General features: G+C 45.2%; 1 protein-coding gene across 3 annotated transcripts in view; it reads right to left on the bottom strand.

Annotated features, from left to right (window-relative positions):
* Positions 1 to 13923, bottom strand: part of GUF1 (GTP binding elongation factor GUF1) — a 270588-nt gene that overhangs the window by 42324 nt on the left and 214341 nt on the right. For all 3 annotated transcript variants that reach the window (XM_086962692.1, XM_086962693.1, XM_086962694.1), the window contains exon 16: positions 6932 to 7051. In XM_086962692.1, coding sequence (XP_086818818.1) covers positions 6932 to 7051 — 120 coding nt within the window. The remainder of the gene's footprint in view (positions 1 to 6931; positions 7052 to 13923) is intronic.

The raw sequence follows: 13923 nt of genomic DNA, 5'->3' as shown, positions 1-13923 counted from the left end.
CTTCCTTAGCTACAAGATGCAGATAGGGAAGACATTGACAAAGATATCACAGTTCAGGAAATTGAAGGGGCCATAAGTGACCTACAGGCCGGAAAGGCATCAGGACCCAATGGTCTTCCTACCGAACTGTGCATAGGTACAGCGGGAGGGGTCGATGGCTCCATACTTGTTGAAGATGTTTGAAGAGGAAAGGGAAAGGGGGTGCCTGACAACAGACCAATGCATAGCCACAGTAGTGGTGATCCTGAAGGCGGATGAACCACTGTAAGAATGCAGCTCGTATAGGCCCATATTCTTTCTAACCTCAGAGGCAAAAATTTTGGCCAAGGTCCTGGTGAACCATATTCTAAGGGTTATGACGACCCTGGTACACCCAGATCAATTAGGCTTTGTGCCAAACCGGAGTGCTAGGCTAAACCTTAGGCGTTTGTTCCTGCACCTGAGCAAGTCTCACCCAGCAGAGGAAGCGGTACTGCTTTCGCTGTACGCACAAATGGCGTATGATTGTATCGAGTGGAACTATCTATTTGCAGTCTTGGAAAGATTCAGGGTTGACCCCAAATATCAGGCATGCTTCAAACTACTCTACACAAAACTAACTGCCAGGGTGCGGGTAAACGGCTCGGTTTCCCGCTCTTTTGAACTGCATAAGGGGACAAGACAGGGATGCCCATTCTCCCCCATTTTGTTCGCATTAGCACTGGAGCCATTTGCAGTGTGGGTAAGAGGAGACCCTGTAATGACCGGGATAATGGAAGAGAGGAACTGGGAAAAGCCTATTTCACTATACACCAACAACATTTTGCTATATGCCACCAGGCCTCTATTCACAGTCAGCATATTGTTGCAGATATTCAGATTATTTGGTGGATACTCAAGGTACTAAATTAATTGGGTGTCCCAGATGGTACAGATTAACAAGTGGATCTACGCAGATAGGAATGACCCGGTATACAGAACGGACCATCTAGGGATGGGGCACACGAGCTACATGGGGGGCATTGTATCGTAAAGCTGCGGTCAAGCTCACACACAAGTTTTCACACACAAGCAGTGATTAATGCATGGCGGAAAGCCAATAACTTCCTGGGTGGGACAATAGAGTAACACAAAGGACCCCGCTGTGGGACAGTGTCATGCTACGAGAAGTGGGAGGATCCAAACCTGGAAAAAGCCACATCCTCAATATATAAAAAAGATCATCAATAATGCACCTGATCCACTGAGGGCATTGCGAGAAGCTTGGGAAACCAATATCGGGCTCCTGGAGGATGATGACTGGTCCGAGGCAATTCAAGACCAAGGGAAGTATCAATAAGAGTGAGAGTTCACTTGGTCCAATTGCGGATCCTGCATAGATCTTACTCTACAGGGGTGCTGCTGTGTAAGCTGGGACAGGCCCCCACAGACCTGTGTACAAGAGGCTGTAATCAAAGAAGCACCTTCTTCCATATTATCTGGGGATGCCCGGCTATACAGTTATTCTGGGGAAAGGTGATAAGAGTTATGTCCGAGGTCCTGTGGCAAGAAATTCCAGCAGAGGCCAGATGGCACATACTATGCGTAAAAAGTGATCAGACCTGGCAAAGAAATCAAAAAATCTGGTTAATGGTGGCAGCAATGGTAGCTAAAATAAATATTGCCAGAGCATGGGGGGCAAGCCTCCTCTCAAGGATAGGGCAACAGAAGTCTGACTTAGACTGGTGTAGTGCTACCGAATAAAGTAGTCTACGAAAGTAGAGGCTGCCCCAAGAAATTGGGGAACATATGGAGCCACTGGGTGGAATACAGATGCCTCTGGAACATAGGGGGGAGGGAGAGAGGAGACCTGAAGTAAGGGGTGCGTGTGAGTTGAATATCATTTAGAAAGTGTTTGTCAATGTAGGCTTCGAAATGCAAAGCAGAACATTTGAAAACAGATTTGTAGTGTAATCCTGGCAATATGTCCGTGTCTGAAACAATGTACGTTCTAACTAATAATGGTTAATTTCCTGGATTTATGCCAACAAGGCTCCTGTAAATGATACTCTGTATACTGCAACTGACGAAAAGTTTAATAAAAGGATTTAAAAAAATAAAAGTGTAATAAGGAACTCCCATTGTTAACCTATGAGAGTAGTAGGCCTCACAGCAGTGAAAACGAAGAATGTGGGTGTCTGTGAAAAACCAGGGCATGCAAAACATAAAAGTACATATCCTACCTTTTACTTACACAGCACCCTGCCCTATGGGCTACTTATGGCCTCCCTTAGGGGTGACTTATATGGAATTAAAAGGGGAGTTTAAGGCTTGGCAAGGGATTTTAAATGCCAAGTCAAATTGGCAGTGAACTGCACACACAGGCCCTGCAGTGGTAGGCCTGAGTCAGGTTTGAAGGGCTACTTGTATGGGTGGCACAAACAGTGCTCCAGGCCCACTAGTAGCATTTAATTTACAGGTACATAGTATACCACCTTTACAAGGGACTTACAAGTAAATTAAGAATACCAATTGTGTATAAACCAATGTTACTATGTTTTGGTGAGAAGCACATGCATGTCATCACTGATCAGCAGTGATGTAGTGTTCAGAATCCTAAAGCCAACTAAAAGGTGATCAGAAAAAGAGGTGGAATGCAAAATGTTTTGGGTGAACAAAGCAAACACTAGGAGATGATGTACGGAGCACTGAAACTTTTCAGACACTCACCCCCAGTCACAGATCTGGGTTGAATCCATCATCAATCTTTAGCTCACTTTACCACCCCATTTCAGACCCAGCCATATGCAAATCAGACTTGACCCTGTAACTCATGGGAACAGTCCAGCCCGAACTGCCAAGCAGGGCTTCCCTGGACCGGAAACAAGCATCCTGGGACCAGTTTCGGTGTAACGCCCCTCATCAGCCAGGCTAGCTGGAATCCAGAAGCAAAGTGAGCAAATGGCCCATGTCTGGGCATACCCTGCCAATTTAGGGCAAACAAAGCAAACACAGGTTTTGGGTGACCCTTTAGAGAGGGCCATTTTCCAAAAATTTGCATACTAGTTTTGAGAAGATGAACATAGACTTTCCAATGTTGAAGAGATAAGCACCTTATAGTCTTATTCGTGCATTTTCAAACCACACTTTGGATACGTGTTCAGACCCCAGCAATTATTATAGGAAGTCCATAGATTAAGTTATTGGGATTTAGTCTTATCACAAAACGGCAAGCTCACAAATATGTGAATATAAAGAGTAATACCATTTATGATGGAGCTCCACTGTTTGATTGCTTTCATTTACCAGTACATGCAAGTAAAGTTCATAAGCAGATTGGTATATTTGTCAAATAATGTATGATTTGTTTGGTGATAGGTATACATTCCTATTTTTACTTTTAAACATTTGTTAAACAAAAAATTAGTACCACTTTGATTCTACAATGGATGGCAGGCAAACCTCAGACTGTTAACACTGAGAAGCATATGGTATTTAGACTAGAAGCATATGTTTGTATGGTAAACAAGCATTTGCGAAGTTGATGAACTCACTATACGCAAAATGCTGTTGTCTTTGAAACCTTCTAATCATTACAATGACCCTCTACTTGCGAACCTGTTCCTGGAAGTCAGATCCTCCCTACTAACACTCTGGACTAGGATCGTAAATGCTTCTCTCAGTCAAGGTGATATTCCTGATTGCCTTAAAGCGGGCCAAGTCACCCCGATTCTAAAGAAATCATCCTCGGATCCCATGGATCTTCATAACTTTCGCCCAATTTCTAACATCCCCACTTTGGCAAAGCTCCTGGAGAATTGTGTGCTCGCCCAAGTCTGAAACCACATCGATCATTCCTCCTTCTGGACCATTGTCAATCTGGTTTTCGCGCGGGCCATAGTACAGAGTCAGCGTTGACGCACATTGTAGATGATGTACTTAGAATATTTGACCATAATGAGGCCTGCCTTTTGATCCTTCTCGACCTGTCGTCAGCCTTTGATACGGTCAAACACGGTAACCTAACTGACCTCCTGGAACACAGGATGGGGTTGTCTGGGCCTGTACTTAACTGGTTCTCCTCTTTCCTTCACAGTAGATCACAATGCTTCAAGGTGAACCAATCCCTGTCTCACTCGGCCCCAGTTACTCTTGGAGATGCACAAGGGTCAGCACTATCTCCCACGCTCTATACGCAGACGATACTCAACTTTACCTGAAGATCGCTTCCGCCGAGGACGTTCAATCCCTCAACTTTATCCTGTTGGAAACACAATGCTGGCTGACACGCAATCACCTGAAGCTTAATGCTTTAAAAACTTAGTTCCTCCGAATCTCTCCCCCAAAAAAAATCCCTGGACATGGACCAATGGCTGCCTTGAAATGTAGACCTCACCTCGTGGATTCGGAATCCTCTCTGGGGATCATTTTAGACAAAAGCCTAAACATGCAGAGGCTAATCAGTTCCCTCACCAAAGGAGCAAACTTCCAACTCAACATCCTCAGAAAACTCAAACCCTACCTTCCTGCTCCTGACCTTAAGGTTGCAGAGCAAGCCCTAGTGATTTCAAAGCTGGACTATGGAAGTGCTACGCTGTGTGGCTTGCCCAGAGTGAAGACGGCTCCTCCTAGGGTTGCCCTCAATTCTGCTGCTAGGCTCATATCTGGCACAGAAATGTCAACCATAACTCTCCGGACCTGTTAGCCCTTGATTGGCTTTCTTATGAAGCCCAGATACACTTAAAAAGTGCATGCATGGTACACAAAGCCATCCACTATTAGACTCCGCAATACCTCGCACAGAAATTGGAGCCCTTGTGTGGTTCGAGAGCCTCCAGAAGTGCCAGCACCCTATTACTCAAATCCTATAAATTCAAGAAAAAAAAGACCTACAATCGTGCCTTCTCTGGTATCGCTCCAAGGATCTGGAACTCCCCCCCCCCCCCCGAACTCAGGACGAATCCTTCCACGTTCCTCTTCAAGAAAGAAACCAAAATGCTCCTAATGAAAAAAATTCTTACCTCAGTCTGGCCTCGCCACGTGATGCTGTGGCCTAACCATCGATCCGTGGCCCGGCGGCCTGGACCATTTGAATGCTTGGTCTTTTCATGTCTGTGAATTTTCGCTTGGTATAATACGGCCTTCACATTTTATGACTCAGGAGAATGTTCGATCACTTATGACTGTGAAATTTTAGCTGTGTTTACCATGTTGGACATTTAAGGGTCATGAGGTTGTTCTAACACCTATGATTGTGTAATTATCACTTCGTTTATTTTCTCCTGCTGTGATATTTTATGTATATGATTCACGCTCTTTGGTTACTCTAGGTCGGTTACATGTACCCGCTTGCCGCATATATTGTAAAGCACTCTGATACCCCTGGTGGTCATATTCGCGCTATATAAAACTTTGAAAATAAATAAATAAATAATAAATCTCGCCTATGCAAGAGCTAATTGGCTTTCCCAATGTGTTTTAGCCATGTTGTACATCAGCGTGGATGCTGTTCAGTATGGCTAAACGTTAGTGGTGTGGAGAATGGAGTGGAGTGTCGTAAAGTGAAGTTGCGTAATGTGGAGTATCATGGAGTGAAGTAGAATATTATAGAGTGCCTTGTCGGGGAATAGTGCGGATTGGAGTGCTATAGAGTGTTGTGGACGGAATGGAGTGGCGGGCTACATAGTGTCGTAGAGTGGAGAAGAATGTTGCAGAGTGTAGTGGTATAGAGTGTTGTAGAGTGGAGTAGACCGATAGAGAGGTGTGGCACAGAGTGGGGTAAAATGGCATGGAATGGCATAGAGAGAGTTACGTACAGTGGAGTAGAGTGTCATGGGGTAGAGAGTTGTAGAGTGGAGTACAATAGAGCATCGTAGAGTTTAGTGGCGTAGTGTGTCAGAGTGGAGTAAGGTGGCGTGGAATGGTATAGAGGGAATTGAATGGTGTGTTTCAGAGTATAGTGTTGCAGAGTGGCATACAGTGCTGTAGAGTGAAGAAATGTGCTGTAGAATGGATTGGAGTAGAGCAGAGTGGCATAGAATGGAGTGTCATGTTGTTGAGTGGAGTGGTGCACTGTAGAGGAACGTGTTGCACAGTGGTGTGGAGTAAAGTTGCATGTAGTAGAGTGGAGTCAAGTGGCGTGTAGTGTCGTAGAGTGTCTTACAGTGGAAAGGAGTGGGAGGACATAGAGTGGAGTATGCATGGTGTGGTAGCACACTGCCATTACAGATAACACATTTTCAATTGAAATGACCATTGCATTTACACAGACATACAGATTTATGATAAAAGTATACAGTGCACAAGCTATATGTGGAAATATCATCACCTAGTATATTGATTTGGTATCATCATATTAAAACGTTTGTGTCCACCATACTTCAGAATTACATGTGCTTCATTAGTGCTTTCCTTATTCTGATATAGTCTGAAAAATCTGCACAGTTCATTTACAGACATTTAAATATTGTTGTGTACTAGAAGAAAGCCTTTCCTTCCGCGGTAAAGACTGTCATATAAATCCTTTCACTTTGAAGTCAGAAAAGAAAGTAAACACCAAGCTCCCAGGAAGAAAGAGCCTGCATTTGACCTCTGTCTTTGAATACACAGTAAATGTGGCGAGATAAGAACAAGATTTAAAGGCCTTTTTTCACAGAAAGCGAGCTCTCGTGAAAGAATGTAGTAAATAGGACATGCACCACAGGAGGGACAAACTCAAGCTGGACAGCCTAAAACAAATCAAGCAAGCAAATGCGAGTTACAAAACACAGAGCAAATGGTAAGGAATGGCAGGAATGCATTTACAGGGAATCTTTCAGAATGTCCCAAAAAGTAATTAGCAAACCAGACAGGTACGCTCTATGATAGGCTTTGACCTAAAAAAAGATGAACTTTGATAGACTGTGAATAAAGTATGTGTTTAAGCAAAAAAATTGAATAGAACACTCAAGCAAAAATCAAAACTGACACTTACGTTTCTCTAGCAATTATTTTGCTGCCGATTGCTGCTTGTATCGCTACTTCAAATAGCTGCCTCGGGATAGAATCCTTTAATCGTTCACAAATTGCTTTACCAGCAGAGTAAGCCTTTTCCCTGAAATAAAACAATGTCTGTTGAGTCACTCATAGATAATGGGAAAATGTTGTCATGGCGCACAAACCTTAATGCAATTTAAGAAAAACACTGAGAATGACGAGTAGAAGCAACATTAACTCATTCAGAATTACCTACTAACAATAGCGGCCCACAACTCTGCTGTGGCATGTCCCAAGTTCGGCTGTGAAAGGAGGAGGGTTTTGTGTAAGGCTGGCTACCCCTCCAAGTAAAAAATTCTAGCTACAGAAACGTCAACCAAAAGACAGGAAGACATCATTGGGGAGAAAGGACTCTACTTTAAGGAGATATATGATGCCTTGTGGAGAAAGCCAGAGACCCCTGGAAGCCACAAAGTAGATCCACCTGCTTTTGACCTAGACCATCACCATCAATGTGAGGACCAGGTACGAGACAGGCAAGACAGTCAAAGTGACCATGGAGATGAAAAACAATAACCTTGTCCTACTTGGCATTAGCAAAACCAGATGAATACAGTCCGGACAGAAAAGACTGGCTCAAAGGGGAATGTTGCTGTGTTCTGGACACGAAGAAGCGAACGCCCCACATACTCATATAGTAGCACTGATGCAAATGCTGGCAGCCAACAGATCTCTGGCTGGGAAACCCACAGTCACAGAATCATCACAGCGACCTTCCACATAAAGAAAAGGAGGATCAACCAAAAATGTTATCCAGTGCTAGGCACATACACATGACAGCAAAAAAAGAGGAAAAAGAACAGTTTTACAACAGACTCCAGTCCATCCTGGAGAAATGTCCCAAGAGGGACATTACCATACTGATGTGGGACCACCATGTCAAGATTGGAAGAAACAACAACTGGGACGAAGAAGTCATGGACCTCCTTGGCCTTGATGAAATGAACAAGAATGGTGAAAGGCTTGCAGATCTATGTGCTCAGAACAATCTGGAGGTAGGTGGCAGTGTGTTGCCACACAAAAGAATTCACAAGGCAAAGTGGGTGTCACCAGACCATTCAAGAGAGAATCGGATCAACCATTTCTGAAATACCAAGATATTCTGAAGGTCCCTGCAGGATGTGAACGTGATAAGAGGAGTGGATGGGGTGTCAGACCATGACCTTGTTGTGGCCAGGATGAAGATAAAGTGGAAGAAAGCATGGAGAGCAGAGACAAACCGACACCACCACCCTCCTCAAAGATGCACAGAAACTGAGTGAATACTTAGTTACCCTTAGCAACAAGTATCAATTCCTGCAACAAATAGAGGACAAACATCTAGCAGAAAACCAGTAGGATAAGAGCAAAGAAACAGTGACAGCAACCTACCAGGCAGTACTAGGTCCCAAGAAACACCAGCATAAATAATGTCTCTCCACCAAGTCTTCTGCAAAATCCAAGTGAGAAAGGAAAAGAAATATCCAGTCAACACCACCCGAAAAAGAGCAGAAAAAAAGCTCAGGGCCAATGCACCAAAACCAACAAGCAGGCAAAGGAAAGCTTAAGAGCAGACAAGCAAAGATTAATCAATGGTCTTGTCACAGAAGTCCAAAGAGAACACATGATGAACGGAAACACTGAACAAGTCAAATATTCACCTCCAGTAAATCAACAGTTTTTTGTTCACCATGCCACCCCAGGTTGGACCCAGCCATATGCAAATCAGTCTTGACCCTCCTCCCTATGGGGACAGTCCAGCCCATATTGCCAGGCCAGATCCTTCCTGGGCAGAAAACAAGCATCCTGGGACCACTTTCGAGTTATCACCCCTCATCAGCCAGGCTAGCCTGAATCCAGTGGCACAGTAAGCACTAGACCCATGTCTGAGCATACCCTATCCACTTAGGGCTACAAAAAAAAAAAGAACAGATGATGGATGGAGTGCTGAACAAATCAAATATTCACCGGCAGTCACAGATCTGGGTTTAATACATCTTTTTTTTGCTCACTACGCCACCACAGTATGGACCCAGCCATATGCAAATGTTTGATTTGTTCAGCATTCCATCCATCATCTGTTCTTTTTCCTTTTGTCATCTAAAGTGGGAGGGTATGTGGGTCAAGTGCTCACTGTGCCACTGGTTTCAAGCTAGCCTGGCTGATGCGGGTGATACCCTGAAATTAGTCCCATGATGCTTGTTTCCGGTCCAGGGATGTCTGGCAGTTTGGGCTTGACTGTTCCAATGGGTAGCAGATCAAGACTTGATTTGCTTATGGCTTTGTCCAAACTGGGGTGGCGCGCTGAGCGCAAAAACAATGGATTAAACCCAGATCTGTGACTGGGGGTGAATGTTTGATTTGTTCAGCATTGTGTCCATCATCTGTTCTTTTCACAGAAGCCCAAGCTGAAGCAAGCCATGGAAACTTAAAGAACTCCATGACATAACAAGGAAACTCTCAGGCAGATGCAGCAGGCCAGAAAGACCTATAAGGACAGAGCTAGGAAGACAAACATGGATAATGAAGGCCAATAACGAAGATGGGTGGAGCACTTTAAAGAACTGCTGAAACAGTCCATGCCACAGTCTCTAGCAGACATACATACAGTCGACAAAGACTTGCCAGTCAACTGCAGCAGACCAACCAAGGAAGAAATACGGCACACCATCATACAACTGAGAAACAGGAAGGCAGCAGGATCCAGCAATATTAGTGTGGAGGCACATAAGGCAGACATTGAAACAACAGTAGACCTGCTCTGTCCCATGTATGGAAAGATCTGGGAAGAGGGAAAGGTGCCATCACACTGGAAGGAGGAATATCTCATCAAGATCCCCAAGAAAGGTGACCTGAGAGCCTGTGCAAATGACGGGTGATAACTCTTCTATCAACCCCAGGCAAAATGTTAAACAGAGACATCCTGAACAGAATGTAGGAACAACGCTCAGTTGTGAAACCAGCAAGCTGGCTTGCACAAAGCTAGATCCTGCACAAACTGGATTTCAACACTGTGCATCATCAATGAGCAGTCAACGTAATGAAACTTCTCCCTCCATGTCAACTTCATCGACTATGTGAAGGCATTCAACAGCATGGACAGAGAGCCCCTTCGGAAACTCTTCCCCCACTACAGTGTGCCAAATAAACCTGCAAGAATCATCAGGAACTCTTACGAGGGAATGACCTGCAAGATAGCCCATAGAGAACAACTCACTGAAGCCTTCCAAGTGAAGACCGGAGTCCACCAGGGATGTTTGCTGATCCCTTATCTCTTCCTGTTGGCCATTGACTGAACAATGAGGACATCCACAGCAGGGAGAAGAAATGGGATTCAGTGGGCACCCTGGATGCAGCTCGATGACATAGCCCCCTGCTCCCATACCCATCAGCAGATGCAAGATAAGACAGACAATGTTGCAGCTACATCAGCACAACTTGACCTTTACATCCACAGGAGAAATTCCAATATCCTGAACCCTAACATGGCCAGCACAGCTGCAGTCACTCTTGCAGGCAATGCACTGGAAGAGATTGAGGCCCTCAACTACATGGAAATTGTCATGGACAAGCAAAGCAGCACAGATGCTGACGTCAAGACAAGAACCAGAAAAGCAAGGGCTGCCTTCATTCAGCTACAGATCTGAAGCTCCAAGGACCTAATGCTGCAAACGAAGATCAGGCTTTTTTAACACCAATGTAAAATCAGTCTTAAAGTATTGATCAGAAACTTGAAATACAAGAGTGACCACCACCAACAAAGACCAGATCTGGTCGCCAAATACCATCAACAACAACGTCCCATAACATCGGAGTCTAATAGTCAAAACCAAACTCACACCCTCACCTCTACTGGTGCTACTGGGGTATGTTTTCCTCTGCGGGTCAGCATTAGGCGTTTTACCGCAATTGCACTACTGTTGTCTAAGAAGCTGGCCCCTTTGCACTGGGGGCGGAGCTTCACTGCCATTGCTGAAAGCTTGGCTGAAGGATTTGATGTATTGTGATACTACCAGCTATATCAATCCATCCTTGCTGCCCCTTGCCTCCCAGCCCAAAAATATCTGGCAGCCACTTCGCTCCTATCTACTACTCCATCCTGAACTCTCAGAGTGATGCGCCCCCCACCATTCAAACAATATCAAGGATTGTTAGCCAGTTGTGATGTACCTTGGAAATTAAGATCTATCATTATATGTATGTTTGTATGTATGTATGTATGTATGTATGTATAAACTATTTTGTAGCGCGCTCCGTTACTTGAGAGTATCCTGGCGCGAGGGGAAAGGCGGGAAACAGAACCACAGAGAAAACAACTTATATTGAACTCTTAAATAAGTGTGTTTTTAAATTTTTCTTAAATAGCGCCACAGTTTGGGAGGAACGCAGATAAAGAGGTAGAGCGTTCCACGCCCTGGCCACAATCACAGAGATTGACTGGCCACCAAGTCTGGCACGTTTGAAACGGGGAAGGTACAGTTTCAGCTGCGTGGATGATCTAAGAGAGCGAGTTGGCACATAACAAATAAATCTCTTTCTCAGATAGACGGGGCCTTGGTCGTGAATGGCTCTGAACGCCAGCACCAGAGATTTAAACAAGATGCGCTGTGCAACCGGGAGCCAGTGAATGGTGCTCATCTCAGCACGTACGCTCTTCCATCTGGGGATGTTAAAAATCAGACGGACGGCCGCGTACTGGATGATTTGCAGGCGCTTCACCAGGTAGGCCGGAATACCGCTGAACAAAGCATTCGCGTAGTCCAGCCTTGCCAGTATAAGAGCTCGGGCAACCGTCTCCTTAGCCTCTTTAGGGAGCAGAGGAAAAAACTTGCGGAGCATTTTCAGTGTGGCAAAGCAAGTGCCTGTCAGCTTTTTTATATGCTCCTCAAATCTGAGGTTCTCTGCAAACCAGATGCCCAAGTTTTTAGCCGGTCTTCCCATCTCTTTCGGGCTAGGGATGTTAGGGGGCCACAGTGTGTTCTTAAACAGAGGGGGGAAGGAACCGTAAAAAAGCACCTCCGACTTGTCCTCATTGCACTTCAGCTGGGCCTGAGTCAGCCAGCGAAATACAGAGGACAGACACCGATGAACTACTGATGGGTCCAATTTATCGTCAGGCCAGGTGAACAGCAGTTGGGTATCATCCGCATACCCAATTATCTTAGCCCCATACTGTTCTGCTAGATAAACCAGGGGGGTGATGTAAACATTGAACAGTAAGGGGCTAAGAGTGGAGCCCTGGGGGACCCCCGTGAGAAGAGGTTTAGGATTCGAAGCGTGGGGGGGCATCCAGACCTGCTGGGACCTGTCGGAGAGAAACGAGGACAGCCAGGACAGCACCGTTCCCCCAATGCCAATAGAGGACAGCCTAGCGAGAAGGAGTTCGTAGGGGACGGTATCGAACGCGGCAGAGAGGTCCAATAAAATTAGGACCGCTCTACCGCCTCCGTCCAAACAGTCCTGCTGTATATATGTACCTGCACTGCGATGTTTACTCATTGTTTTTGTTATCTTTTTTTTGTTATTATTTTTTCATGCCATATCCAGTGGCGTTATCTGTAGATTTGTGGACGTAAAATCATTATTGTGCGCATTATGGCCTTGTTTTTCTCAATAAAAGCAAATTAAAAAAAAAAACATCCTATGGCAGTACACATTCCAACTTCCTGCCCATAAAAAAATCATGAAAAAACACTGGAACTTGATAGGTCACACCCTCAGCAAGCCTGCATCAAACATCACCAGGCAAGCCCTCACCAGGAACCGTCAAGGGAAAAGGAAAAGAGGAATGTCAGGAACTGAAACTGCATAGGCGCCTACCTGAACATTAACATCGTGGACTACAGCTCCCAGAAGGCTGTCTGGGAGGGTGTGTCCGATCTACATTAAAACCACGTAGCAACGTGACCTCGTTGTACGTGATTCTGGATTGCCTGGTAACTCTCTAACAGCCGCGCTGTTCGGAAGTGGATCCCCTTGTTCTTCGCGTTACCAGCGGAGATCGCCTTGACTGTTTCCTTGAGCCCGTTCGCGGCTGCGGCTGTCTGTCTCCATTGTCCCGTTCGGCTGAGCGAGAACTTCCCTGTTTTTTGCCCGCTCACGGCTGCGGCGGGCTGTGGTGTTTCTTTCCGCTCGGCTGAGCAAGAAACATCTGAATTTGTTTCTTCCGCTCGCGGCTGCGGCGGATGTTTTAAGATTTCCTTCTTTCCGCTCGGCGGAGCAAAGAAGGTTTCCAGCCTCCCCCCTTTCCCGGCAGGGAACATTGCATTTCCGAGTCCCTCAAGGCTGCAAAGGGTTTCTCCTGTTTTTGGCACTGTCTACAACAAGGAGGTATCGTTGGGGCTTACAATTACTTTCATGTATCTTGACTCGCTCATTCATAGGATTATTCTAATTGGAGTGGGAGTTCTGGACTTTTCTTTGGAGTACAACCTGAATGAGGAATTCACATTTATTACAGCAGAACTGTGAATTGATTCTGTTTTCTTTATTAGAACCTATGGATTATGGACCGTTGCATTTTTGATCCTATTTTTGTTTCGGGAACCAAGGGGAGTGAATGTGAGTATGATGGAATAAGGGTTGAGTGCTGTTTATCTCATATTGGTTCTTTGGAGTGGTTCTGATGAATGAATCTTGTTTCTTTCAGGCGGTGTTGTTCCAATACAATAAGAGAGGTATCAGGATTCTAGCGAGACTATACAGAGAGTAGACAGGATTGTCAAACTGTATTTGTGTTTTGTTTTTGTTGTTTCAGGTAATCCCTTTCCACCGCAGACCCTTTCCTTTCCCATCCCTCACTTGATAACCTCTATGCTCTGTGTGAATTATTAGTCAGAGTGTGGGGAAGTCAGGAGGTGGACCCCATTGAGCATCACCCTGATCCTGATGAGCCGGAGTAGACAGAAAACCGGACTCTTTGTCCAGGCAGGGTGTAGGCGCTTAAACACG

Source organism: Lissotriton vulgaris, chromosome 3_1 (assembly GCF_964263255.1).
Source record: "Lissotriton vulgaris chromosome 3_1, aLisVul1.2, whole genome shotgun sequence".
Classification (NCBI taxonomy): Eukaryota; Metazoa; Chordata; class Amphibia; order Caudata; family Salamandridae; genus Lissotriton; species Lissotriton vulgaris.
Note: the sequence above shows the minus strand (reverse complement) of the source record. Positions and strands in the feature narration are given on the sequence as shown.